The sequence below is a fragment of the Gopherus evgoodei genome, chromosome 5 (assembly GCF_007399415.2).
Source record: "Gopherus evgoodei ecotype Sinaloan lineage chromosome 5, rGopEvg1_v1.p, whole genome shotgun sequence".
Lineage (NCBI taxonomy): Eukaryota > Metazoa > Chordata > Testudines > Testudinidae > Gopherus > Gopherus evgoodei.
The window spans coordinates 78,253,151-78,280,580 of NC_044326.1; the positions used below are offsets into that span (position 1 = coordinate 78,253,151).

Here is a 27,430-nt window from a genome sequence, read left to right on the forward strand (position 1 = left end):
ATTTTTATCCACCAAAAATAGGTAACATTTCTAGCACATACATTCAATATGATTGTCTAACAGTAATCATATTTAAATGTAGACCATAAGCTATGTTTTTTCATTCATTATTTATTCTATAGACTGAAAAATAGCATGTGAGTGTGTAGACTTCACTGAGCAAACAAATTCCTGACACCAGTTTTATTTTAATACAGGAACTACAGCAGAGTGCACTCTGACAAGTTTTTATCCATGCAGTGATACCAATGAATACATTTTTTCTTACATCTGAAGCAATCCATTTTGATTTCCCCACAATTTAGAGAGCCAAAACCTTTTCAATCATACTTTGTACATGACATCCCAATGGTCTTGAGGTTAGTTCTCTGTGTGGATTATTTTTTAGGTCAACAGAAGGCAGGAGCAATGGTGGAAGCAAAGCAAAACCATTCTAAAGCCTATGAAGTCAAAAGGATTCTTTCTATTCATTTCAGTAGAATTTGGGTCATACAAACATAAGAACGGCCATACTGGATCAGACCAAAGGTCCATCTAACCCAGTATCCTGTCTTCTGACAGTGTCTAATGCCAGGTGCTTCAGAGGGAATGCACTGACCAGGTAATCCTCAAGTGATCCATCCCTATCACCCATCCCAGTTTCTAGTCACAAACTCCCTTAGTGGTAAATTAAGCAGGCTTTGTGAAAGCTTTGTAACAAAACTGGAAAATGCCTATAATTATCATAAACAAACTTCAGTGTGAGATTTTTGACCAGGCCCCATTCCCAGCAGGTACTGATCTCCCAAAATATCAGATATCTGCTTGAATTAGGATGGGAAGCTTGAGCAACATTTATCCCATCACCTATAGTGTCTTTTGGATACTTATTGTGGATAGGAAGATCAGGGCTAGTTCCATCAGTTTCACAATAAAAACAATGAAACCTGTTGGCTTTCCAGTTCTATTCTATTTTGTTTGGCATTTCAAATTCAAATGAATTCAATGCTCAGAGTGAAACTGTAACTACTTAAAGTTTAAGGCTAGAAGGGACCAGTTAGATCAAGTCTCACCTTCTGTAATCACAGAAAATCAGATTTCATGCAGTAATGGCTGTATCAAGCCCATTAACTTGTGTTTAGCTAAAGCATATCCTTCAGAAAGGCATCAAGTCTTAATCTGAAGAAATCAAGAGATGTCTAGTAGTAGTGGTAGTTTGTTCCAATGGTTAACCACCCTGACTGTTGTTGTTTTTTTTTAAAAAGGTGCTTAATTGCTAATTTAAATTCTCTGACTTTATATTCTATCCATTGGTTCTTGTTATGCGTTTCTCTGCTAGATTAAGGAAACTTTTAGCTCTGGTATTTTCTTCCCATGAAGATATTTATACTATGTAATCAAGTCACCTTGTCTCTATGATAAGATGCGTGGATTGAATTTTGTAAGTCTTTCACTATCTGGCATTTTCCCTAGCCTCAAATGATTTTTGTGGTCCTTTTCTGCACCTTCTCCAGTTTTTCAACATCCTTTCTAAAATGTGGACACCAAAAGTGTATACACAGTATTTCTGGATCAGTCTCTCCAATGCAGTATACAGAGATAAAATCATTTCCTTATCCCTACTCTCACTGCTCCCTTGTTTACGTTACCCAGGATTACATTAGCCTGTTTTGCTACAGCATCCCACTGGGGTTGGTTGCCTGTTATGACCTCTAAATCCTGTTCAGAATCATAGCTTTCTAGGTTAAGGTCCCCTGTTCTATAAGGATTGCCTGCATCCCTTGTTCCCGCATGTATAATTTTGCATTTGGCTATATTAGAACACATTTTCTTAAATGGGCCCAGTTAAACAAGTAATCAAGATTGTGCAGTATGATTGCCCTGTTTTTATGATTATTTATCACTCTGCCAATCTCTATGGAATACCTCTAGAAATGTTCCCATTTGATGATGATTCCCCACTGACAACTACTTTATTACTTTTTGAGATCTGTCTGTTATTCAGTTCTTATTCCATTTAAAGTTTTCCTTTTGATATATTGTAGCATGCTAATATTTAAATCAGAATGCTGTGCAATACTAAGTCAATGTATTACAATGCTGCAGTTACCTTTATCAGCCAAACTTGCAATTTCCTCAAAGAATGAAATCTCGTTTCTTTGATAAAACCTATTTGCCTTAAACCTATGTTGGCTGGCATGAATTATAGTCCTGTCCTTTCATTTTTTATCAATTAGACCTCATCAGATTTTGCATTATTTTGCCTGGGATTATATCAGGCTGACTGGTGTATTGTTACTTAGGTCATCTCTCTTGCTCTTTTTTAATATTAGCACAATATTAGCACTTTTCCAGGTCTTCTGGAATGTCTCTGGTGTTTCAAAATGTAAAAATTAATTCAAATGAGCAACAGCCTTTCTCAGCCAACTCTTTTGGGACTCTTTGATGCAAATTATCCATGTGATAAGTGTATATCATCCTACTTCTTTCCAAAAGAAAATAGAAATATTTATTGAACAATACTAACAATGAAACATGCTATAAAATTTTCCAACATCCACGGAAAACAAACCTGGCAGATTTTGAGTAGCTCTTAAAAGGGAATATTTTTCCTTCTCTTTTTATAGTTTTTCCTTGTGATTTATCATTTGGATCAATTATCTTTGTTAGGCACCATCTGGCCATATTTTTTTTCTCCTCACATACATGCACATATTTGATTGAATCATAGAAATATATGGTCTATGTCTGCCACACTGAGGCAGGACCAAGTATACCTAGACTATCACTTACAGCTGTTTGTCTACCCTTTTCTTACAAATCTCCAATGATGGGGATTCCACAACCTCATTTGGTAACCTATTCCTGTACTTTACTATCCTATAGTAGAACCTTTCCTAATAGCTAACCTAAATGTCCCTTGAAGCAGATTAATCCAATTACTTCTTGTCCTAACTTCAGTGGACATGGAGAATAACTGATCACTGATCTCTCCTTTTGACAGCCCTTACCATATTTGAAGAACATTATTAGGTCCCCTTGGTCTTCTTTTCTCAAGACTTAAATATGTCCTTTTAAGAAAAAAAATACTTTTCCTCACACATCAGGTTTTCTAACCTTCTTATCATTTTTGTTGCTCTCCTCTGACTCTCTCCAGTATGTCCACATTTTTTTAAAAGCATAGCACCAATAACTGGACATAATATTTCAGCTGAAGTGTCACCAATGCTGAGTATAGTGGAACAGCTACCATGTCTTACATGTGACAATTTTGTTAATACAGTCTAGAATTATGTTTGCCTTATTTGCTTCTGCATCACATTATTGTTTTGTATCTGATAGGTTGTTGTGAGGTGGCCTTTGTTGTTATGGACTGGAGGAGAATAAAATGACATAGAATGACTATCAAGCAGCTAGAAGTAATTCCTTCAGCTTAAAACAAAGATATCAAGTGTAGTTAAAGCTACATCTTCTCCTAAAAGGAACAGTTAATCTCACTGTTTTCTGAACATGATTCTTATTCCAGTAGTCCATCATCTCCAGCAACAGCTGATAAGACAGCTGTTTCTTTTCGTAGTTTGCAGTACATGCAGCTGCATTTCAAGAAGCTCTCAACCCTCTCATTAAAGTCATTGATATGAGCAGCTTCTCCCTCCATCATAATAAGTATGTAATTGATTAGATTATGTGAGCGCAAGTCTGCAGCAGGCCCTGTGCTGACTCAGTTTAATATATGTGTTCTTACTATCAGAATTACAGTCTGGTCAACCTGAGTTCTGAAAGACTCCAGGCAAAGGGTCCAGGTGCTCTGGCTGAGGTACTGGCATTCATTAAATATTAATGAATGGGAGTAAATTTGAGTTGACAACATCTCGGTAACAATGCAGAGGATGACCATTTTGGTTTGGTTTTCATTCACTATATCAGAATGAAACATTGAGGAGGCAGAAATGGTTTTGTCTGTCTGTGGGCTATTTTAGTTTCATTAACCTAAAGTTAAGTTACAGATTCTTTCAGATAGTAACAGTACTGGATAATATATATCCAAGCTTTAGTTCAGTAAAATAATGTCAGCCAAGATATATTTGAATAAATGACTAAGGAGCAAGACTGAAATTTGCATTCTGAGAGAAGAACTGCAAAGTTGGGAAGCACAGTGAAATCTGTCTTAAGTGGAAACTCAAATCAGGTTGGAAAGATAAAAGAAAGTTACAGAAGTAGAGTAGTATTAATCACATGTTTAGAAGTGTGGAATAGATTAGATAGGGAGAGGAAAAGATAAGCTGGCAGTATACTATAGAAGAGCAAAAGAATGACCATCAAAGACAGAAGAAAGTGTATGCCAAAGGGACACTTTCAATACTTATTGTCATGTATTAAAAACAAATTACCTAGGTTACTAATTAATTATTAACAAAGGATTTTTGTTTAAAATATTAATATTTTTTCTGTTAAATTTTTGCTATTCACTCAGTTTTAACAATGCAACTAGATACATTTCACTTGCTTATGGTCAGTTTCATTGTTGGGTCATTGCACATTCGCTGAATATTGCAATATTGGACTTGGCGATAATGAAAATACATGTGCTCTTTTAAAAATCAACGGAACCAGTTGATTTTAAGTTTGTTTTTTAAATCATGGCAACATTTCTATTGCTTTCAAACTTTCTAGAAGTTTGTTTTACAAAACATATGTCAGATCTAAATTAAACAATTTCTCTTTAATTATTTTTAACTAATTTACTGCCTAGATCTAAATTTTCATGTAAGAGATGTACCTGGTAATATAGTGAATTAGAAATTTGTCACATAATATCATTATGGTATTTCTGAAGCAGTTTAAGAATATTTGATGACCTTATAAAAATTTTATAAAGCAGTTTTTATTATTTAATATCAATTACAGCTTCCCATGTACTCACTTTATCCACTGTGACAAAGTCACATTCCATGAAGCAACTTTTTCTATAAAACCTTTCATCTACTCACCCAGAGGAAGCTGAAAATTATCTACCTCATGCATTCTTTGTCTTGGGGCTGTATTTAAAAAATAATATGCCTTTTCCATGCCATTAAATAGATCTATTTCTAACACAATGCCTTTTTGGAAGTAATGTCATAGTCTTATCACCTAACAAGAGGTTATGTGATCTGAATACTACTGACTTGAGAGGTTTATAGCCATCATAAGCAACCGGGCATCTCCGCTACCTAGAATTTGGAATAAGACTAAAAGCTTTTTGGCTATGATTTATTGCCTAAAGTTTCCCTGCAAGGCTTTATGCACCTTTAATGGAATCTCCCTGTCGACTCTCATACTCAGTGATACCTATTTACCTAATTTCTTTGCAGATAATTTACTCTGGCATTTCATTTTATGGCGGGTATTCAAAGCTTAAATAAGGATAAACTTTCAGATTATTTTCATGTACATTATATGTGTGTTAATGTGCTAAGGCAAAGGAATTCAGGTTGGATCACTACCAGAACTTACAGAAAACAAATAAGAGAGCAGTGTATAGCTAGAAACATTTATGATGAACTCCAGAACTATCCTACCCCTGAAAAGTCAGTTTCACTGAAAGGTGTGAGTATTTAATCTCTTACAGAAAAAATATTTGTGTCATAATGTTCACACCTATCACTAAAATGTCATCTTTGCTATGCTTTGTTACACTATCTCAAAATATAATTATGAAAAATTAAAATCAAACAACCTTCTCCTCTGAGCAATATAATTAGAGGAAGTAATCCAGCAGTTGTGACATTTTAACTGATAAGTAAAAGCTTAATAATTAGTCAGGACAATAGATGTTAGATAATTGGTTTTAATATACCCCAAGATGAAATCAAGCATGTATCACATGAAGAGAGAGCAGCCTCATTTTTTTTCTCTTAAATCTGAGATGATGCTAATAGAACAAAAGAGTCAGGCTTACTTTGTCAGATATAGTCTATTACATGAATACCAATTGAAATAAATCATGGTTCTTTTTGAAAAGGTGCATTGTTTTATTCCAGTACCAAGAATTATTAATGACGCAACATTGTCCCTATCACTTAGGAGTATTGTGGTTTTTTTAAGAAGTACCAGAACAAATTATACCATTAGGGATATGGTTTCTTCTTGATGGGTGTATATCTGTGTACAGCTGTTGTCTATGAGGGTTATCACCATGTGAATCAAGCAGAGAATGTCTCTCCCCCAAAATGACATTATTTCTCAACAATTACTCTTATAGCTATAATAGAGAGCAGTAAAAGTGTACTGCAACTGCCTTCCTAAAATTCACTTACCATGTCTGTACTCATTTATACAGTACTATGGAGACAGGCCTGAAACATACCTAGAAATGAATCTTTAGGGCCATATGTTGTATGAGCCCACACATGAATATTTCATTTATATTAATATGAGTTTCACCGTGGATGAAGAGCAGTATTTGACCATAACATTGGTAGACAATGAGTACTGAGAAAATCTGAATTAGGATCTGATATCACTATTAAGTTTACCCAAAATTCCAAAAAGGGGAAACTAAATGGTAATGAGGAAATTCAGAAACACATAATTTAAGAAAGTATTATGGGAAACCTGAACCACGGATTAAGAAACTTACCCAGTATCGCATAGGAAGTCTGAGACAGAGTTAGGAACAGAAACCAGGATCCTCATGCATGACATAAGGGCAGCTATTCATATTTTTCAGAAGAAAATAGTCTGAAAAGGCAACCTGTAGCCAGTGTCTGCAGTCATTACTATTATAGTGTTGTATTGGGGTGGCTAACACTGTGAGCAAAATTATAAATGTTCTGTTTAATTTGTCATAACCACCAATCACAAGCCATATGAACCCACTGCCAGCACTTACAAATGTAAATAAAAGAGAGCAGTGTATTGCTGACTAATATCAGTGACGAGCATCAGATCTATTTTACCTCTGAAAAATCAGGTTCACTAAAAGATGTGAATATTTAATCTCTTGACAGCAAGATTATGTGTGTCATAATATGCACCACTATAACTGAAATGACATCTTTGTTATACTTGGTTACACTATCTGAAGATAACACCCACACACACAAAACCAAATATATGCAAATTTATCACCTGGTTTCTGGTTTCATGACTAAGCCAAAACTCAAATCAAGTTCATTCAGAAATATTGCAAACTGTGTGGGTTTAAATGGTCAGCAGGGAACCAAATGAAACCTGATGGGTTTTGAATCCAGCCTTTAAATTGAAATTCATGTGGTGTGAACTCATGATCACAATTAATGAAAATGTTTGGAATTACTGCCATTAGAAGCCAACTCTACAGAATCCCCTTCCTATCCTTGAGCAGCAGCAGAGTCAGTAGGAGGAATTCTCAGTGGATATCCTGACCAGGCACCCAAGGTTGTTGGGTTAATGCAAAAGGAGGTTACCCATGTTGTGGCTCTAGTGTGCATGTATCTATCAATCGATCTATTGATATTAATAATACTAGGCTGAGGAACTTTTGGGATAGTCTCTAATAAGGGGGATAAAGAAACAGGATGTGTATTGACATAATAAAAATTATGGACGAATTCCTGCAAAATGAAACTGTTGATTCACCATCAATTTGTCAGTTAATATATTCTTAATAAATGCAAACAATAGAAAGGCATTTTGAGGAGTTAGAGATCCAGAAATTTGAGTTTGAGTTGTATTTCATAAGGTGTCAGGAGAGATCATTGTTTTTTCTCCACTTGCCAAGTTTCCACAAATAGATGCTCAGTTTGAAACCTGTTAATTTAATATCATAATGGCAATGTTGAAACAATTTATTTCTTACTAGATTAGTATGCAAACCAAGAAAAGAATTTGGTGTATTTTTTGTAGGGTTTCCCCCCACACACACTTTTATGAGGCTGTTTTGAATTAAAATGTTCAGCCACCATAGTGATTCTAGAAACTTTTCTAAGCTTAAGCTTTCAATTGATTTCCACTTAGTCTACAGTAGAACCAAAGCAACAAAACGCTACTGAAATATTTTGTTTAGCCCTGTGATTAGAAAAACCAGTGGAGACGGAACAAAAGCTTATTTAACCACAAGCTGCATAATATAGGTCCAGAAAAAAAATGACAATACTTCAGTGAAGATAAAAGCTAATAGATAAAGGTCATCAGCTGCTTTTTAGATGTTGGCCATTGAAGCATGTGAGTCAAGAGGTAAAACTGTTCTTTGGAAAACATGAAAGAGCATTTTTATACAAAACAAGTGACTTTTTTCTGATTCTTAGTGGCCTCACCCTGTGTTTTCTTCTGAAACATAATATACAGCTTATTGATTGTTGGAAATATGATGATCCAGTTATGTCGGCAAAAGGAAATTGTTAATTCAACTGCAAAATTGTTGAATTTCAAGTTGCATGAAAAACAAGAAGAAAGATCTCATCATTTGTTTCCATCCTCTACCATTTCAATGTAAAGAAGAAAATTAGGACATTGTAATATCATGTGATGGGGCAGAGAAGTCCCATACTGGCAGTGAGGGCTTTAAGGATGCAGACAAGCTCTCCACTGCTAATGAAAGGGTTGGTGAAAGCCTGAGAATCCATATGGTCCTACCCCACTACCTCTGTAGCCAATGTGGAAAGGAGAGCTAAAAGAAAGAGAACCAGCCTAATTCACTGTTGATGAGGAAGGAGGGTAAGGCCTCTCCTAATGGAAGAGAAGCCTGGTTGCAGCCTTGAGATAGATTTTGCTTCTCAGCCAGATCTGACCTCCTAGAAAGGTTGACCAGACCCAATAGAGTGGAAGGGGTGAGGCACAAGGTCATTGGCAGAAGAACAGACTGATTAGAAGACCAGCCCTGAATGAAAGGGGGTGGGGCACCAAAGGTTTGTGGGTTGACCCTGTTTTGAATCAAGTTTATTGTATTTCTGATTACCTTTTAATATTTATGCCCTGAAAGTCGTAGGACTGAGGGGTACTCTGGCTAGCAAGCCAACGCACCACTACACTGGACCTTATCAAAATAGAGATATATACCAGCCCTGGTCCACAGTGGGATTAATTGTGTTTGGAGGGGCCACAAGAGGGTGCCACCCTGACAATGTGGCACATCATTTGAAGTTTGTATTTTGGTTGTTTTAAGGATCTCTTATGGCGGAGTGACTATAATGACAATAGTTTGGTGGCAGCACAATGTAGTAGGATACAGGAGACTTCATTTTGAGAACAATGTTCTAGCACCCTCTCCTAGAAGTAGCATGTTATTTTTTTTTCTCTTCAAAGGGTACAAAAAGCTGCATGATGTAAGATTCATCTCAGACAATCTGTGAAATGCTAATGGTATATTTATGAGAGCTGTATAGCTGCCTTCCATAAAGAGAGAAAGAGCAGTGGCCACCAAAGAAGGAGAATAAGGTTGAATAAAAGGCTGAACAACTGAAAGATAGGTTTTAAAAATGCATGTTAGTAATTTATGGTCAGGGATTGGTAAAATGGTGCCCACCACAAAAGCATAGAAATATATTTATAATTTGTAGTTACACTGCATTTTCTTTACTTATATCATCTTTTGTAAATACTGAATATATGTGTTTTGCTAGCCATTCACAGCTTCTCTGGACTATTTGCGGAGGTTTCTGATTATATTAAGAACACTTCTTGTTCAAGGGGAAAAGTTTTGGATCTTGACCAGTATTACTATTGTAAATATTAACTGTTTAATAAGAAGCAATCCTAATGCATTACATAATGCATTTCTTGACCCAAAAAAGATATGCCTGGAACATGATAATTCTCTATTTTAATACAGTTTTCATATATGAGATTACCTATAATAATCATGCATTTTTTCCATCCTGAGCTTAAAAAAAATGCAAGAGTTGAGTATTGGGGTATGACTGAGTGATTAGTTTTTATTAAAAAATAGAATCTGAAGGGTATGTACCTTGTAGTGCCTTCCATCTGTAGTGCAGATGTGGTGGATCCTCCGTTATTGGAATCTTTATATCAGGACTAAATATCTTCCTTAACTTCTATTTGAGCTATAACATATTTTTATGGACTTTAATGCATAAATTATCGAGTCAGTGTCTTTGGCCTGTGTTATCCAGGAGGTTAGATTAGATGGTGATAATGTTCTGCTCTTAAAATCTGTGAAATCTGTATTTCACATCCAAGCTGCAGTTTCAAAAAGAAATGCAAAATCTTCTTCCCACTACATTTTATCAGGTTTGTTGTGGTATTTTCCAGCTAGTAAGTCAGTTTTTCTAAAGCTGAGGGATTTTTTTTCCTTTCTTCATTTTTTGTCTTGTATGACAAGTCTAGAAACCATATGTTTCATTTTGTATTAACCAGATTATTCGTATTCTGTATTGAATGTCTTAGAGGTCATGCATTTGTTAGTGCCATGTCCTCACATGTTGAAATAATTGGGGGAATGATTTTAATTTTCTTTTATCTCATGCTTCCACTTCCACCTTTTTATTGTTCAAATGCAGGAGTTACAGCTCAGTGCAGGAGTCCTTGAATACATTTGGATCACATGCTGTCCTTCCTTAAGAAAATCTTTAGAGAGGAAAACTAATTTTTTTTAAAAATCCCTCCAATTTGCTCTAGGGAGACAGCTTTTGAGTCTTGCAGTGAGACCCTGCATAACATTACATAGGGAAATTGAGCCCCAAAATGCTGCATGTACTGAAAGTTCATGCATAATCGTCTCCAGCCAAACTATCCTAGTGCATCTGCAAGGACACCCTGCTCATCCATGCTGCTCTCTGAATCCCTATTTGTGCCCTACCCTGCTGCAGATGTATAAAGGGCAGTTAAATGCTGGGGTGTTAACTACTATGTTTGTGTTTTCTTGGAAAGATTGAGTTACTAGGGGTGCATGACATGTAGAGTGTTTAGTTTTTTTTTCACCTCCCACCCCCTCCTTCATGCTGGTTTACCCTGCACGTGAGGCTACACTGCAGGTTGTTTGCAAAGAGGGGCTTCTAAGGAGTTAAAGGGAAGGGTAATGCTTTATTGGCTGTACTTCCTTCTCTTTATGGGTACCACCAGCTCTCACCTTCCTGTGCAGAAAAGGGGATGCTGGCTCTATAGCAGCAAGACTATGATTATCTAATTGAAAATTTTCTTTTAAGTAGAAAAAAAATCTAAATTCAACCTTTTTCTCTCCATTGTTTGAAGTAAATTAAATAAATTTAATATTAAATTAATGGAGATATCCTTTCTTCTAGAACTAGAAGGGACCTTGAAAGGTCACTGAGTCCAGCCCCCTGCCTTCACTAGCAAGACCAAGTACTGATTTTGCCCCAGATCCCTGAGTGATCCCCTCAAGGATTGTACTCACAACCCTGGGTTTAGCAGACCAATGCTCAAACCGCTAAGCATACCCCAATTTAAAAATCTATGTTTTATACCCTTTCAGTTGTTTATACACATACACTCTCTCTCTCTCTGCTCTTTTTATGTCAAGTTGGTTTCTTTCTTCACAAAGAGAATCAATCAATAAGACACCAAGCTAATTCCATCCCTACATGAATGCAGTTTATAGCAAAAGGACTAGATCTGCAAACTGTTAAACCCTTTTACACAAGGACAAAAGAAATATCATTTAGCAGAACAGCCAAATTGCTTACACATGAGTAGCCAAGTAAAAAGTATTGTACCTTACACTATCAGAGGCATATTAACTACCGTGTTTGTGATTGCCAATGTAATATCACACTGCAAGCCTAGCTCATTTTGTGCTGTAAGCATAGAGTCCGGTTCTGCCCTCCTCATTGTTGCTGGGTAGTAATTTACTCTGCAGATGGTATCCTGCTACTTTCAGTGACACTTAGGGACAGATCCTGAGCTGGTGTAAATTGTCATAACTCCACTGACGTCAATCTCTTTTTGAAATAGGAAGCCAACCTGACTTCAAAAGAGCAAATATAAAAATAAATAATTGAGCGAATATACAAATAGATTTTAAATTGCTGTGACTCAATTTTGGTTCCAGTGACTCTGTTACAATTTAAACCAACTGAGAAGGATCTGCCCCCTTATATAGAAATGTCATAATGTGAATAAAAGGTGGCAGAATCAGGACCACAATTATTATTAGCCATCTGTAGTGTATAACACATCAATGGGTCACATCTTGAAGATAATACAGTGTTGGGAGTTTGACGTTACTATACACACAAGGGGCAGTTAACAAAGGCACAACAATTAAACAGTTATAAAGCTAATAAACATTAATCCAGTAATATCTTTATAATGTATGCTCTCATATAGAAGAGTGAAGCTTTGATTCCAAAATTCAATAGTGCTGCATTTCACTATTGCTATTTCTAATTTACACTTATATAGAAAACTTCATCCATAGATCTGAAAGTGCTGAATGTGGATAAATGTTCTCCTCCTCTAGTGTGGATGGGGAAATTGAAAGACAGTGTGTTTAAGTACTATGGCTAAGGTCATACAGAAAGTCAGTACTACTAAGAGAGACAGTTTGTGAAACGCAATGTGGAGGCAGGCAAAAAGATAATAGGAAAAATACAACTGACATGTTTTCCGAGCCTCTGAATCATGAAATTAGCAAAAAGTGTAATGGCATTCTCCAGGGGCTTATAAAACCTTGTGCTCTCTCTTTCTTAATAACAAAATAATAATAATATATGGAGAAATACCTATCTCATAGAACTGGAAGGGACCCTGAAAGGTCACTGAGTCCAGCCCCCTGCTTTCACTGGCAGGACCAAGACCTGATTTTGCCCCAGATCCCTAAGTGGGATTGAGAGTCCGGTGGCACCTTATAGACTAACAAATGTATTGGATCTTAAGCTTTTGTGGGTGAATACCCACTTTGTCAGATGCATGTACATGTGTCTGACAAAGTGGGTATTCACCCACAAAAGCTTATACTATAAGGTGCCACAGGACTCTTTGTCACTTTTTACAGATCCAGAGTAACATGGCTACCTGTCTGATACTTGACCTCAAGGATTTAACTCACAACCCTGGGTTTAATAGGCCAATGCTCAAACCACTGAGTTATCCCTCCCCTGCATGTTCTGTTCCTTTTCCTTAAAATTTGTATGTATTTGTGAGGACAATTATTTTTCAAAGTGTCTGTGTGTTTGATTAGTTTCTTCCACTGCAGCTTGTTCTTTAAATATTTAGAAATATATAGTTATATTGTATATATATGTATATATATACATTCTATCCCCCCAAATGGAAGAGGTAGCAGAATTTATATAATAAATTTTTCTCTACCTCATGTCTAAAATCCAGACACAAAAAACAAGAATTTCAAATATGGCTAATGATGTCATGCAAATGTAACTCACAATTCATGTGTGTTTGTCCCACAAAGCGCTGGTCTACGCTGGGGGGCAAAGGGGAGTTGATCTAAGTTACGCAACTTCAGCTACGTGAATAGCTCTGCCTGCATGTCTCGCGGCACTGCAGTACTCTGCCTGTCAACTCTGCCTGCGCCTCTCGTGGCGCTGGAGTACAGGAGTCAACAGGAGAGCACTTGGGTCGATTTATCACATCTAGACTAGACGCAATAATTTGATCCTTGCTGGATTGATCGCAGCCCGCCTATCAATGGCAAACATACCATTAACTTTGAAGGATCAGGTCTCATGTTACAGAAGTATAGAAGTAAGAATGATTTTTAAGTGCCTCTTATAAATATGTTCTTAAACGTGTTTGTCTCTCATCACTTTTTTCTAAAATGAATAATTCTTCAAATGTCATTATTTTCACTAAAAACAGAAGATGAAAATTATCTTCAGATATAATCTTATCTATATTTCTATGAACATAAACTTGAGATTTGTTGTTAGTAATGGAATATTAAACACACTCTTATTAATAAAAGAGTAGAAATGTTAATTGCAAAAAAACATCAACAAGAAGCATGGATAAGTCATTGTTTTTCCCATTTTGAAGTACAATAGTTTGATATGAAACTTTTTGGTAAATTCTATGTATTTTGTATATATAAGTTCTTTAGTTTATGAGCCAGAAAATATAGCATCATAATTATTTCAGAGACTGATATACCATTTCACGTTTTTTTTTCTTGTTCATTTGTCTCTTCTGTTCTTTCTCTCTCTTACATGCTGCAGTTGCAAACATATTGTGGCGAGAGGAAGGTACTAACACATTATTTTTTCTATACTATGATATTTTTTTCTTTTGTGCCTATTACATTACTTGTTAGCAGTCAGTAGTTCTAGTAATTTGCAGGGTTGGGGTTTTTTTTTGTAAAATATCATGGTATTTTAATGCCTTTATGTAAATATGCCATTGTCAACTGATTTTCTTTATTTTGAGTCAAATGAATTATTTACAACAACTTTTTTATTGTTTGTATTTGACCTACATTTGTGTAAAATTAAGGGTTAAATGCATAGGAGCAAGGAAACTCAGAGTTAGAGTTGAAAATCCAGGCTGTTGCTTTGCTCTTAACTTGTCCCTTTGATGTTATAAATCTTTCAGCCATTCAGCCTATCTGTAGTTAGAATTTTGACCACATGGTGTGAATCATTTGTCAAGAGTATCATCTTGTGCAGTTTCCAGAATAATAGAGAATTCTGATTGGTTAATTAATTAATGAGACAAAGCAGTTTCTTCTTGATATAAAAGATGTGACTCCAGGGGGAAATTTCATGACCTATTGGAAACTTCTCTGTGGGATACATTTTATGACATAAGCAGTATCAGATGTTTGTGCAGTTTAGAACACTGTTGTCATCTAAGGTTTACTTCCAATGATAGGTATTTTGCTGGATCTGAGTTCTGTGCTTTAATATGACTTATCAGAGCAATATCTAGACACAAGCGAAAATGTTGAAGCAGAAGTGTTAATATGACCCCTTATTCTTAACTCTGACTAGTGCTATATTCACTTAAAGTTATAGGGAAACTTTTAAATATTTCCATAAATGTGAAGTTTGTTTTTTTTTCCAATTACTTTCAATGAAAGACTCATGGTAGCTGAATTTCTCACAGATTTTGCTCTGTACTAGAGTGCTCTTTTGCCACAGTAGGTGTTGATGGGTGGCAATCAAATACATTTTTTGTGATTGAATTTTCTGTTCCAAAGAAATCAAAGTTCAAAATATAACATTTGACTTGGAACTGGCCTAATTACAAAATGAAATTTAGCACATATTCTTTATATTACCAAAGTGCTTTACAGATATTAACTAGTTCTTTCAACATCCGTTTTACGGGGTCCAGAGCCTCAGCTGATATAAACCTGCCAATTCAGTGACCTCAGTGGAGCTAAGCCAAAGTACACCACGTGGGAATCAGGCCCAGAGAGTTCAAGTGAATTTTCCAAGACCACACTGAGAGTCACACACTAGGGCTCTTGATTCAGTTGGTGGGGACTGAGAATCTAATGTGTTTCACCCTTGAAGCTTATTTTGCAATTTTATCAAAGGCTTCTCTCATTTCCTGTCTTGTATAGAACTGAGTACATTATTGGCCCTTTTTTGTCTTCTGAATATAAGCTGAGTGTAAACTTTTCAAGCCTGATCCTCTGTCCATCTTCTGTGATTGCAGAGTACCTACCACATTTTTATTGCTTCTGTAACAATAGTTGTTAATAATAAAAAGAATGTACCAGTGTGTAGACTGAAGAGAACAGAGTAAACATGTCCTAGACCCTTTTATGGCCTGCTATTAGTGGAGCGGGGACTGTACCCAAACTGTCACAGGCCAATGGCAGTTCTCTTATTCTCAGGTCAGTCCCTGTGCCTTTAACAAGAATTGGGGTTGGCAAGAAGGTGGTGACAGCAGACATCCAATAAAGGCAACACCAGGAGGAAGTATGCCTTTGCTCCCTTTCTGCACTGTTGCAAGACTCCCATGATACTTACCTTTCCTTTAAGTCTGATATTTACTTATTGCTGTACCTTGATGGAGTTGAGTACTGACAGTCCAGTTAATACAAGCTCTCACAGTTGTAGCATGGATGCGTCTGGACTTTGAAGCAATTATGTGGTAAGATCCCAGACAACTGGAGAAGGGCAGGCATAGTATCTACGTTTAAAAAGGGGAACAAAGAGGACCTGGGGAATTATAGAATTATAGAATCAGCCTATTATAGGCTAACTTCAATACCTGGAAAGATAGTGGACCAGATTATTAAGCAATCATTTTGTATCCTCCTAGAGGGTGGTTACATAGGGTTATAAGGAATAGCCAACTTGGATTTGTCAAGCCCAAGTCATTCCAGACCAACCTAATTTATTTTTTTTACAGGGTTAGAGCCTAGTGGAGATGGGGGGAGCAGTAGATGTGATCTTAATTTTAGTAAGGTTTTTCACTTGGTCCCCCATAACAACTGGTTGAAAGGCTGTATTTAGAGTAGTTATCATGGTTCACTGTCAAACTGGGAGAATGTGTCTAATTCCACATGGGTGTGTCCAGGGTCCAGTACAATTCAATATTTTCATTAATGACTTGGATAAAGGAGTGCAGAGTATACTAACAAAATTTGTGGGATGAAAAGAATTTGGGAGTGGTTGCAAGCATTTTGGAGGACAGGAATAGAATTCAAAATTACTTTGACAAATTAGAAAATGAAAATGAAGTTCCATGAAGACTTAGGAAAAAAAAAATCAAATGCACAACTACAGAAAGGGGAATAGCTGTCTAGGCAGTAGTGCTGTTGTAAAGAATCTGGGGTCATAGTGGATCACAAATTGAATGTGAGCCAGCAATGTGATGCAATTGTGAAAAAGGCTAATATACTTCATGGAGGAGAAGTGTTGTATGTAAGACACAGGGGGTCTATTTGGCACTGGTGAAGCCTCAATGGGAGTACTGTGTCCAGTTCTGAATCCACACTTTAGAAGAGATGTAGATAAACTGGAGAGAGTACAGAGTTCAGAGAGAAAAAAAATTTAGAAAACCTAACTTTGGAGGCAAGGTAAAACTGGGCATATTTAGCCTTGAGAAAAGAAAACCGGGGAAGGCACCTAATAACAGTCTTCTACTACATTTATTAAAAGGACAGCGATCAGTTGTTCTCCATGTTCACTAAAAGTAGAACAAGAAGTAATACTGTTAACCTGCATCAGGGAGATTTAGGTTAGATATTAGGAAAAACTTTCGAACTATAAATATAGTTAAGCACTGGAATAAGCTTCCAAGGGATGTTGTTGAATCCCTGAAACTGGAGATTTTTAAAAACAAGTTAATCTGTCAGGAATGGTCTCGGTATACTTGGTCCTATCTCAGCACAGGGTGCTGGACTAGATGACTTCTCACGGTCCTGTCCAGATCTACATTTCTATGATTGTACAGTGGATAAACATTTGTGTTTGTTCAAATTAGCATTAAAGTAGGCCCCCTCTTCTTCCACCATGATTTCCAGTAAAATGTAATAGAGAATATCTTTTTTACAATACTGAAAGAAATGTGATATAATATATAATAATGAATAATTAAAAATCAGGACATTTCTGTTAATGTTTTATAGAAATTATTTGAACTCATCCCTCAGAAAAGGAAAAGTGAAAAATATGTGGAATTTATTTTTATTTGATCCCAATGGAAAAAAAATTACATGATCATTTTCATTAATGAAGTTGTTTTTCTTCCCTTGGTATCCCGCTGTTAATTGATTTATCTCGCTAGACTGACCTCGCACTTGGTAAAGCTACCCCCACCCTTTCATGTATTTATACCTGCTCCTGTATTTTTCACTTCATGCATGTGATGAAATGGGCTCAAGCCCACAAAAGCTTATGCCCAAATAAATTTGTTAGTCTCTAAGGTGCCTGAAGAACTCCTTGTTATTTCCAAGTCTGTGTTCATGAAGCCCACTGGCTTACTCCTGGTGGGAAAAACCCAATGTGAAATCCTGAATAATGTCAAGGTGGTTTTTTGTTTGTTTGTTTTAGCTAAACAATAAAAGATCCCATAGGATTAGCTTTATTAACATCATGCACATTAATAAATTGATCTCATGCCAGTGATATGGCACAGTGATATGGTGAGGGCTTGTATTCAAAAGGAGAACATGGTTGTGTGTTTTTTGTTGTTTTTTTTTAGGGTCTAATTTTGTTCATTTGGATGTGTTTTTGTTCCTAAGGTCTGGGAATTGGGAACATGTTCTATGTGTTTTATGAAGATGGAATCAAAGTGATACAACCCATAGAATGTGAATTTCAGAGACATATTAAGCCCAGTGAAAAACTCCTCGGGTTTCAGGCAAGTAATTTATAAATTTATTTATAGGGTTTTTTTTCCTCAATGATTCTTTTCTTTTAAAAGAAAAATGCCAATTTAATGCTGGTCAAATGTGCCAGGATGATGACCATGGAAAGTGAAATTTTCTACATGTCTACTGGAGCAGGTAATTGTTACAAACCAATGTGCCTCAATGCTGAACTGTTTGTATTGTTCTCCATTTTATTTTATTTGTCTAAATTAGATTGTTAGCTCTATAGATCAGAGACCTCTGCTGGTGTAAATTGTCATAGTCAATGGAGACAGTTAACATCAGAAGAGAATCTCTTACTGTGGAGTTGGTGTAAGCAGTTGCATCTCTCTGCAATGAATGGTGTTGTACCCAGTTTCATCCATTTCTCTGTGTTCAATTTTTGTGTGTGTTTGAAAAGCACTCTGTAAACAATAGTTTAGTCTCCATGTCCACTCATTCTCTTATTGACTGGGGTGATGGGCACTTTTGATAGGAGCACTTGTGTGCTCCTATCTAAATTAACTCATTTTGTATATTCCATTATAAAGCCTTCAAACAGTAATAACTTTCTCACTGCACATCTGGACTGGATTTGACTGATGGAGCTTTAGATGAAAAACTCAGTCTAACAATCCATGAGCAATCCCCCATGCAATGTTTTCCAATTACCAAAAGTACATTTAAGTGAAATAAATAAAAAAAAAAGAGGCAGAACTATCCCTATGGAATTTGCCTCTTCAGCTGTCATTAGAGAAGTCATATTATGCAATACACAACAGCAAGATATATTTTTACTGTGGATAATTATACTTTCGGCAGCTAATCATGCCTTGATTTGTGCTGCTTAAGTTAAATTAGGTTGACAGCCAAAAATAAGCCCAAGACCTTTCTTCATGGATGGTTAATTCAAAAGCTGATTATTTAAGAAATCTCTGAAAATGTTATTGGGTTAAAGTGAAAATGAGAATAGTCTATTTTAAATGTGTCCTGTGCTTTGTTTAAGAATTTAATGATCTTCAAAATGATTAATAATCTGGATAAGTAAGTTTAATGAAAAAAATCTTATTTCTTTTTTGTAGCTTTCCATTTTCAAAATAACATTCTAATTAAGCCAAGGAAATGTTAGAGAGTGACTCTTTTCTTTCAATAAGGAACAAACTTGGTGTCTCTGTAGAATGTATCTTGGTTTATGTATAAAATTATAAGATAGCACAGGGTTACATATTTTAAAAGGAGAGGGCAGTAGATTTTGCCCTTGAATGTTTGGGTCACCTCCATTAATGTCAATGATAGTGCTTCACATACATCAGAAGACTGACTTTTTCTTCCCTTGAATAGGCAGGTTAATGGGGACTTTTACTTGCAGAAAGAAACATGAGAGTATTCAGACAGCTACCTTGGTGTGTGTGTTTTGGTTTGTTTTTATTGTTGTTTGTTTTTGTTTTTACAAATACTTGTTAAACTACTCTTCTCTTCCCTGTCCAAGAAAAAGGGTTTGATTTTCAGTGAAAGATTCTGGAGTGTAATAGGACAAATAGAAGTCCATTGAGATTATTTTCTTCCTAGAAGAAGGATTGAAACATGGATATAACAGAATTCTCTATATACACTCTTAATATCAAGACAGCAGCAGTGTGCTACTCTAAATAAGTCATTGAGCAGGAACTTTAGATATACTCTGCAAAGGAGTCAGTTGTTATCTTTCCCATACCTCTTTGGAAAAAGCTCTGGGTTTGCTCTAAATAAAAATTCAATTTTGGTGTAGTGTCAGATTTCATCAACTTTCAGCTTGTGCTCATTGACTGGTAAGGATTCATGTCATGCATTCTCAGTTATTCTTTCTTCCCGCTTCCTTCGCCAGAGAGCTTTACTGGGTAGGAGTTTAGTTATATCTACTTTTATAGCTATGCATATATTTTTGCCCTACCATGGATAAATTTCCATTATTTAATTCTTTGATATGTCTACAAGTAACCATGCTGTGTTTTTTTACAAAGCCTTCTAAATATGAGCCCTTCAGTGGAAGCATATGCACAGCTCCTTGAATTAATCTTTTTTTAATACCTTTCTGAGGTAATGCTCCAACACTCCTTAAACTCATATTTAGGGCTCTTTGGTAGCTGTGACCACTCTGTTCAGTAAATTAGATGTCTACATTTTAATGAGGGAAAATGTAGGTTCCCACCAAGTGTATACTAAGATTTTATTGGCACTCATTCTGTTGAGCCTCAATCCAGCAAAGCATTTATACAGGTGCTTAACATTTATGGGACTATTCACATCAATGGGACTACTCACATCTTCAAAGTTAGGTATGTGCTTAAGTACTTTGCTGGATTGAAGCCTTATTTGGTTGCTTGCATCCATATTTGGATCAGTGGCATCCCAAACTTGCTCTGTTTTTTTTCTTTCCAGCCTACACTCCCTTCAGAAGTTTCTGAATGTATTGATTCCTTTCATTACATTTGTGCCAGAGGAAAGAGAATCTCTCTTTTTCTCAGAGTAATAATGAAGTACTTAAAATATTTCGTAGATGGCTTTGGTTTCATTGGCCTTGAAAATTTCATACTGATGATTGTGTTTTTGTTTGCTATGATAAAGTCCTAGAAGCCCTAAATTCTACAGTTGTGCAGGGGATCTTTGCCCTGCAGAGTGAAAATCATTCACACTTAAAGTAAAACTCTTAAAACAAATAAAAATCCCAGATCCTCTCCCTTCCCCTGAGGCTGGTGAAAACTCGGGCTCACTGAAGTCAATAGCAAAAACTCCCATTAACTTCAGTGAAGCCAAGATTTCAACCCTTGTCTGTCCTTTACACAGTTAAACCAGTTCATGACAGCATTTAAGCACATAAAGTTAAGATGGGACCAAATTCTTTAAAACTATTTTTTATCCTGAAATTGTGTTGTAATTGTTGTTGTTAAATTACAGTTTTAATGTTTTAAACCAGGATCCTGTCCTTCTAAAATGAGTGCACATAATAACAACATATACAGTATCTTGTACAACCTGATACCGTACAATAGCTAACACCAGCCAATTTTTCTGGGGGCAGTATACACATTCCTCTAGTTTTTCCAGGTTGTTGGTCTATCTCAGCTGTATTACACTAGCAAACAAAGGAATACATTATGAAAGGGAAGCTAGATTTCACTGTATACTTTGAAAAAGCCCCGACTGGTTCAATGTGCACAAAGGCAGTTGTACCCTTTGTGAGATGGGTGGGGTACTCACCCTGAATTTCGGACTGGAATCTTGTCCAACGCTTTTTATGGAAGATTATTTGTGTTGAAAAACTTAAACCTTAACCAGTAGAAGGAGGGTTTTTTAAGATTATTAATTACAATTATGTAGTAAGAGTTCATCAGATTATCAAATCAGTGTTTAAACAGCCCATGAGATACAATTAGCTGCACTACGCCTTTAAGTGGGTGCGAAGGCTGTTGTCCAGCTTGCCGAAGGGAATAACAATTTACGGGCTGGAGGGGGGGAGTAGGGGCACAGAAGCCAAAGGCAGAGTGAGTCAATGTGGCGATGCTGACTCATCCCCAGGGACTGGAAGGGCTGAGGAGTTAGAAATGGGCAAACCCAGCAGAACAAGCCCCTGGACTAGACAGAGCAGCACCTGTCCTCCCCATCCTTGGAGGTAGCAAAATACCAGGGTTGGTCAGGACTCAGGACCTGCTGTGGGCATCACACTAGTTGCCCCTTCCTAGGGAAGGAATTTTTCCCTTACCAACAAATTGGTCAAGGGGGAGTGTTCTTTTGTTGTTTTTGTTTTTTTACCTTCCCCATAGTAGTTTCAGGGGGGCTTTGTTATGGTGAGTTAGGCTATGGTGTTGCAACTCATGATGCAAGTTGTGGAGCAGGTGTCCAGTGCAGGTACTCTGTAGGGAAGGGATACATTGTCCAGATAAATGGCTTGGTAAAGGACTTTCAAAGGAGGTGTTTTTTAAAGGAGTGGAAGGGGGTTGGGGAGTTCTGGGCTCCTATGATTGCTACGGCAGGGAGTCACCCCTTTTCTTATAACCCACCTTAATCCTCATTTTTTCAGGAGAGGGCTTGGTAAAATCCCAACTATGGGTGGGCTGGGGTACCTGGATGGAAAAAGATGGAGGCTGGTGAAAGCCCCCCATATAGATATGGAATGAACATATAGTTACCTGTACCATATACTTTTAATTGCTGGATATTGCCATACATCTAATAATAAAGTTGTGGCCTGATTAAAACCATATTAAGTGTCTTCTGTCCTCTTTTTGGTGTAGCTGGACGATGGAATTATTGTATTGACTTCAGTGGCTTTGAATTAAAGTAAAATTTGTCCACAGACAAATGTTTTCTCTTTATAATGTATTGTTCCCCCAACTTCTTCAAACATTTTTATAGTACTCCCAAGGAATTATTTTCCACCATCTCTTGGTTTGATTTAGGATGAGTCATTTTCTGATTAGGGAAATGTGGTGAAAAGAATTAAATAAACTAACTTTTCCCATTGCCTTTTGTCAGATGTTTGCTTGTTTTGTACAAAGGCTAAATTAGAAAAAAGCTAAACTGCTTATGTTTTAATTAAAAAGAGAAAATAGTATACATTTATACCTATACTTTAAGGGAAAATTATTTTATCCAATTACCCGACTGCTAGGGAAAATAATATGGAATCTTAATAGCAGAGAGTATAGTTTTAAAGAGAACTCCAAATTCAGCCTCCTCACAAATTTTTTTTACCTCTTTAAAAGGCAAAATTTCAGCTCCATTTATCCGAAATAATTATGGAACCTCTAGAATGCCAGATAAATGGGAGACTGAGTAAGTGGGGAAGCAAGTGGGAAACTGATTCCTGTGGGGATTGTATTTTTAGATAAGAGAGTTTGGGGATTGTAGTGTTTTTATACTACTGATTTGAAACTTTCAATATATTTTTGTAAAGGATGTTTTGAGGAGAGCAAGGGTCAGCAAACCTATTGTGGAATTCAAAAAAGAAATAAATCATAAAGCCACTATAGTGACTCCTTGGTTGTATTTGCATTGGGGAGGTTAATTATAAACTTTAATTTGTCCACCTTTTAAATTTATTATTTGAGACAGCATTTGTTTTGCATTTTGTGTGTGTGACACAGAATAGGAGAGAAAAAATTCTGAATATTCCATATCTCCATTTTAGTTTAACATAATTGCTAATTTAAAAAATATTAGCACTTGAAATGGGTCACAGGTCTCATGATATTTTACTTCATTTTCACGTAGAGATTCATTTTTAAATTCTCAAATAGCTTTCTTTATGCACTCACACATAGGATACTCTGTGAAGTCATAGAGAAGAAAAACAAATAATGTAATTGAATGGATCCCCATCACAGGAACCAGGATTCAAAATACACACCTGAAATCACTAGTGTGTAGATAGGGACACTTCAGTGAATATTCTGGGCCTCAATTCAGAAAAGCACTTAAGCAGGTGCTTAAATTTAAGCATGTGCATGAGCGGTTTCCTCTGCTTCCTACCAGCTTCTCCCTGACTTGCTCCATTCCTTCTCCAAACTCCTTCATATAAACCTCATATGAAACCCTGGCCAGTCTCGTTCCATGAATATGTAGACACTTTTGCTTGTAAACTCCAGTTTTTATCTTGAACGTTGTTATCATTGAATGTTGAAGCAGCACGGGTCGACAGATGTGCTGACTGCCGCTTCCTGCATTGGCCTGGAACGGCGACCATGGCCAGTGGGAGATGTGATCGGCCGAACCTGTGAATGCTGTGGGTAAACAAACCATCCCAGCCCACCAGCAGATTTTCCTGATGCGTTGCATGCCAAAGATTGCCGATCCCTGAACTAGCACAATTATATAGCCAGTGCCAAGGGAATTTTATTCAGCATTCATGTTCCAACAAGGGCATGTTGTTTTATGTACTATCTCGTGATACTGAATGCAGGCCCTCTTCCCTATCAATGTGATTTCTTCAGCATCCCCCACTCCTTGAGATTTAAGAACCATAGAGAAACTAGTGGTTGTTAGTGACTTTCTACACAAGTAGGTCTGTCTCTTGGGATTGGAAATGTATTTATGTCTCACTTTGACATGTGAAGATCCTGTCTGTGTCTATCTGAAGAACAATGATCAAAAATACTGATGCTATCGAAAATTTAGCTTTAAAGTATATTTCATGTTATGATAAACATACTGTTTAGTACCAGTTCTATTGGTATGGCGTAGTATTTTTTTCCCTTTACTTTTTTCAAAGGAGTCAAAGGAAACAAAATTCTTATTTAGAGCTCATTCATTCTTGCTGCTTATTTCCCATTTGAAATCATCATCCCCTGACACATTATAATCATTTCTACAGCAACCAGTTATGATATATCCAACAGAGGACTGTAGATAAGGAATAAGCAGCAGGTGAATTTGTAAGGAGACAAAAATGTTGCTTTGATCAAACTGTCCCAAGTAGTAAAAGTTGGAGAAATAAAAGTATGTGGGGGGGGAAGCTTGACATACATTTCTAAACAGTATTTTTCAAGTTCTTCCTAAGGCTTCAAATTCAATGGAAATTTTTGCTGTAAACTTCAATGGGCTCAGGATTTCACCCATGAGACTTTGAAAAAAACTCTAACTTAAAGGTGTTTGTCCGCATTGTTTTTGACACTAAGATGATAAGCTCCTGGAATAGTCTATACCTTAACCTTTTTTTTTTTAAATTCCTTGGATGAAATGCAATATCCCTTGTATTTGATCCAGGAGGAAGCATGATACAAACAGTAATTGTGACCAGTCTTTGCATTACTTGACTTTATTATTTTGATTTTCATTTCTCTCTCTTATTTGTTTCTTTTGCATTACAGGATGAAGTTTGTCCCAAAGCTGAAAGAGATACTGTTCAGAGGTGTGTGTGGGCATCTGCTGTTAATATCAAAGACAAGTTCATTTACGTAACTCAGCCTACTTTGGACAGAGTGCTTATTGTTGATGTACAGTCCCAAAAAGTTGTGCAGGTACTTATTTCTAACTTTACAATTAATGACAAGTCTGGATGGAACATCTCCAGCTCTGCTTCTCTATATGCTTTTCCGGGACATATTTAACCTGACAATTACATCTTATGTCTGAAAACAATTCAACATATTGTTATTACAGTTCACACCAAACATTACTTACACTGAAAGTAATTAATGAACCCCCCCCACCCCCAATTTGTTTACTTTGTGTATTTGACAGCAGTTTGTGTTTAGGCACTTTCACCTTTCCGCTGAATATAGAGAGTTAGCCAGGGAGAAACTAACTGAAAAGACCTTTAGAAATATAAAGATGACATTAAAAATATTTTAATATACCATTTAAAGGGTGCTCCATCAAAAAATGATTTTTTTAATTTGTCAATTAAAAAAATAATATCCATTTTAGAAGTTGTTATAGTCCCTATATACAGATATTCAAGATGCTATGTGTTAGGTTCTATGCTGTGCTTCTTAAACACGGTGTAACCCACACACCTCCTAGTGTGAAGTTCTTTCCCAGCTAGTGGCACGGAGACCACTTAGAGAGCAATTAATGAGCCTGCTTTACAGCCTTAACTAACAGGCTTTTAGTTCCTGTGGTAGATGCTGATGCACTAAGCTCTAGAGGTCACCTGGCTTCCAACGATGAGGTCTGTCAGTGTTACAAGTGGGGGCTCATCCAGGATTTCAAATGAGAAGTCTCTGAAGCTTGGGTCACGCTTCTTCATCTAGGGGAAGTATGTAACCCACACACCTCCTGGGTGTGATGTTCTGTCCCACTTAGAGAGCAATTAATGAGTCTGGTCTACAGCCTTACCTAACTGCCCGTTGGCTTTTAGTTCATGCAGTAGAGGCTCATGCTTTAAGTTCCAGAGGTCCTTGGTTTGATCTCGCCCGCCGACGACCATGGTCTGTTGGCATTGCAAGAGCACAAAATTCCACAGCTCGGAGAATGAAGCTCAAGGTGACTTTAAGCCATCTTTCTGTCCTCTCATTTCTTGGCTGCTAGAGAGGTAGGGAGGCCCCCAACATGACTTCGACAACCCTGAGGGGCTTCTTAAGTTATGGCAAACTGTGATCAAGAGCTCCTCAGGCTCTTTTGTGCTTCCACAGAAAGATCCTAGCAGAGGTGAGAATCCCTCCCAATTGCTCCAGGGTGTGCAGTTTTGATTTGTTAACAAAGCCATGTAAAATCTTACTATAGCCTCAGTTCTGGTGACATTACTCACATGCACAGTCATACTGATGTCAATAACCCAGTAGTCATTATTCATGTGAGTCCTCCCATTTAAGTCAATCAAGATGAGGATTCATATGAGTAAGGACTACAAGACTGAGCACTGTGGTCCTGATCTTGCTCCATTTGAACTCTGTGGAAACTTTTATCATTAATGTTACTGGCAGCAGGATCAGGCCCTCTATCACCAGCTACATGGGATGCTCAAATATAAAAATGTGCATGGAGAATAATAGAATAAGCTTTACAATGTCTAAAAATGTATCTCCAAAATATGAAGAGGTTACTTGTTGTAAACTCTCATGTGTTTACAGTTCATAATAAGACAGATCAAATTTACAATAGGCACAGTTGCAATAGAACTCCTTTTCCTCTTAGTTCAATTTGTTTAATACCTCCACAAAAGCATTATCCAAAGATTATATACAGTGGAATATATTATACTATACAGTCTTTCTGACTGTTGGCATCTGACCAAGAAAATTAGCTTTACTTTGTTTCCAGCTGGAACACAGGTCAACCAATTACAGGCATTCAGTTCGGAACTGTCAACAGTCTTTTGCCAGCAAAGAAGTTTTCTAATTACTGTCCATTTCAGAACATGTAGAATCATCTCTGAACTTATTTTAAAAGTAGAGCTCTGCACTTTCTAAAATGAATTTAACTCTGTTGCAAGCATCTATGAATCCAGTTCATGAATAAGCCTAATAACTTCTTAACAATTCATCTGTCATCCTCAGAAAAAAGGCAATTATTTCAGTGTGAGGGTTTCTTATACCACAGTGCATGTTCTCATTCAAATTGCAATCACACAGTGTTTATAATGTCTACAAGATTCTTTGTGTAAATGATGTAATGTTCATATATAACACATGCTTTTTAACAATAATATACATTTTATTTTTAATAGCACTTTAGGATTCTAACAAAAATATGCAAATACAACCAAAGTTTTTAACTTAAGGTATAAATCATTCCATTTACTTTTATTTAAAATTATCTTTCTGTCAT

At 36.5% G+C, this 27,430-nt stretch overlaps 1 protein-coding gene across 3 annotated transcripts in view; it reads left to right on the forward strand.

Annotated features, from left to right (window-relative positions):
- Positions 1-27,430, forward strand: part of FSTL5 (follistatin like 5) — a 578,464-nt gene that overhangs the window by 482,363 nt on the left and 68,671 nt on the right. For 2 of the 3 annotated variants that reach the window (XM_030564448.1, XM_030564449.1), the window contains exons 11-13: positions 14,094-14,120; positions 18,077-18,195; positions 25,030-25,179. In XM_030564448.1, coding sequence (XP_030420308.1) covers positions 14,094-14,120; positions 18,077-18,195; positions 25,030-25,179 — 296 coding nt within the window. The remainder of the gene's footprint in view (positions 1-14,093; positions 14,121-18,076; positions 18,196-25,029; positions 25,180-27,430) is intronic. The other variant, XM_030564450.1, reaches the window with a different exon arrangement.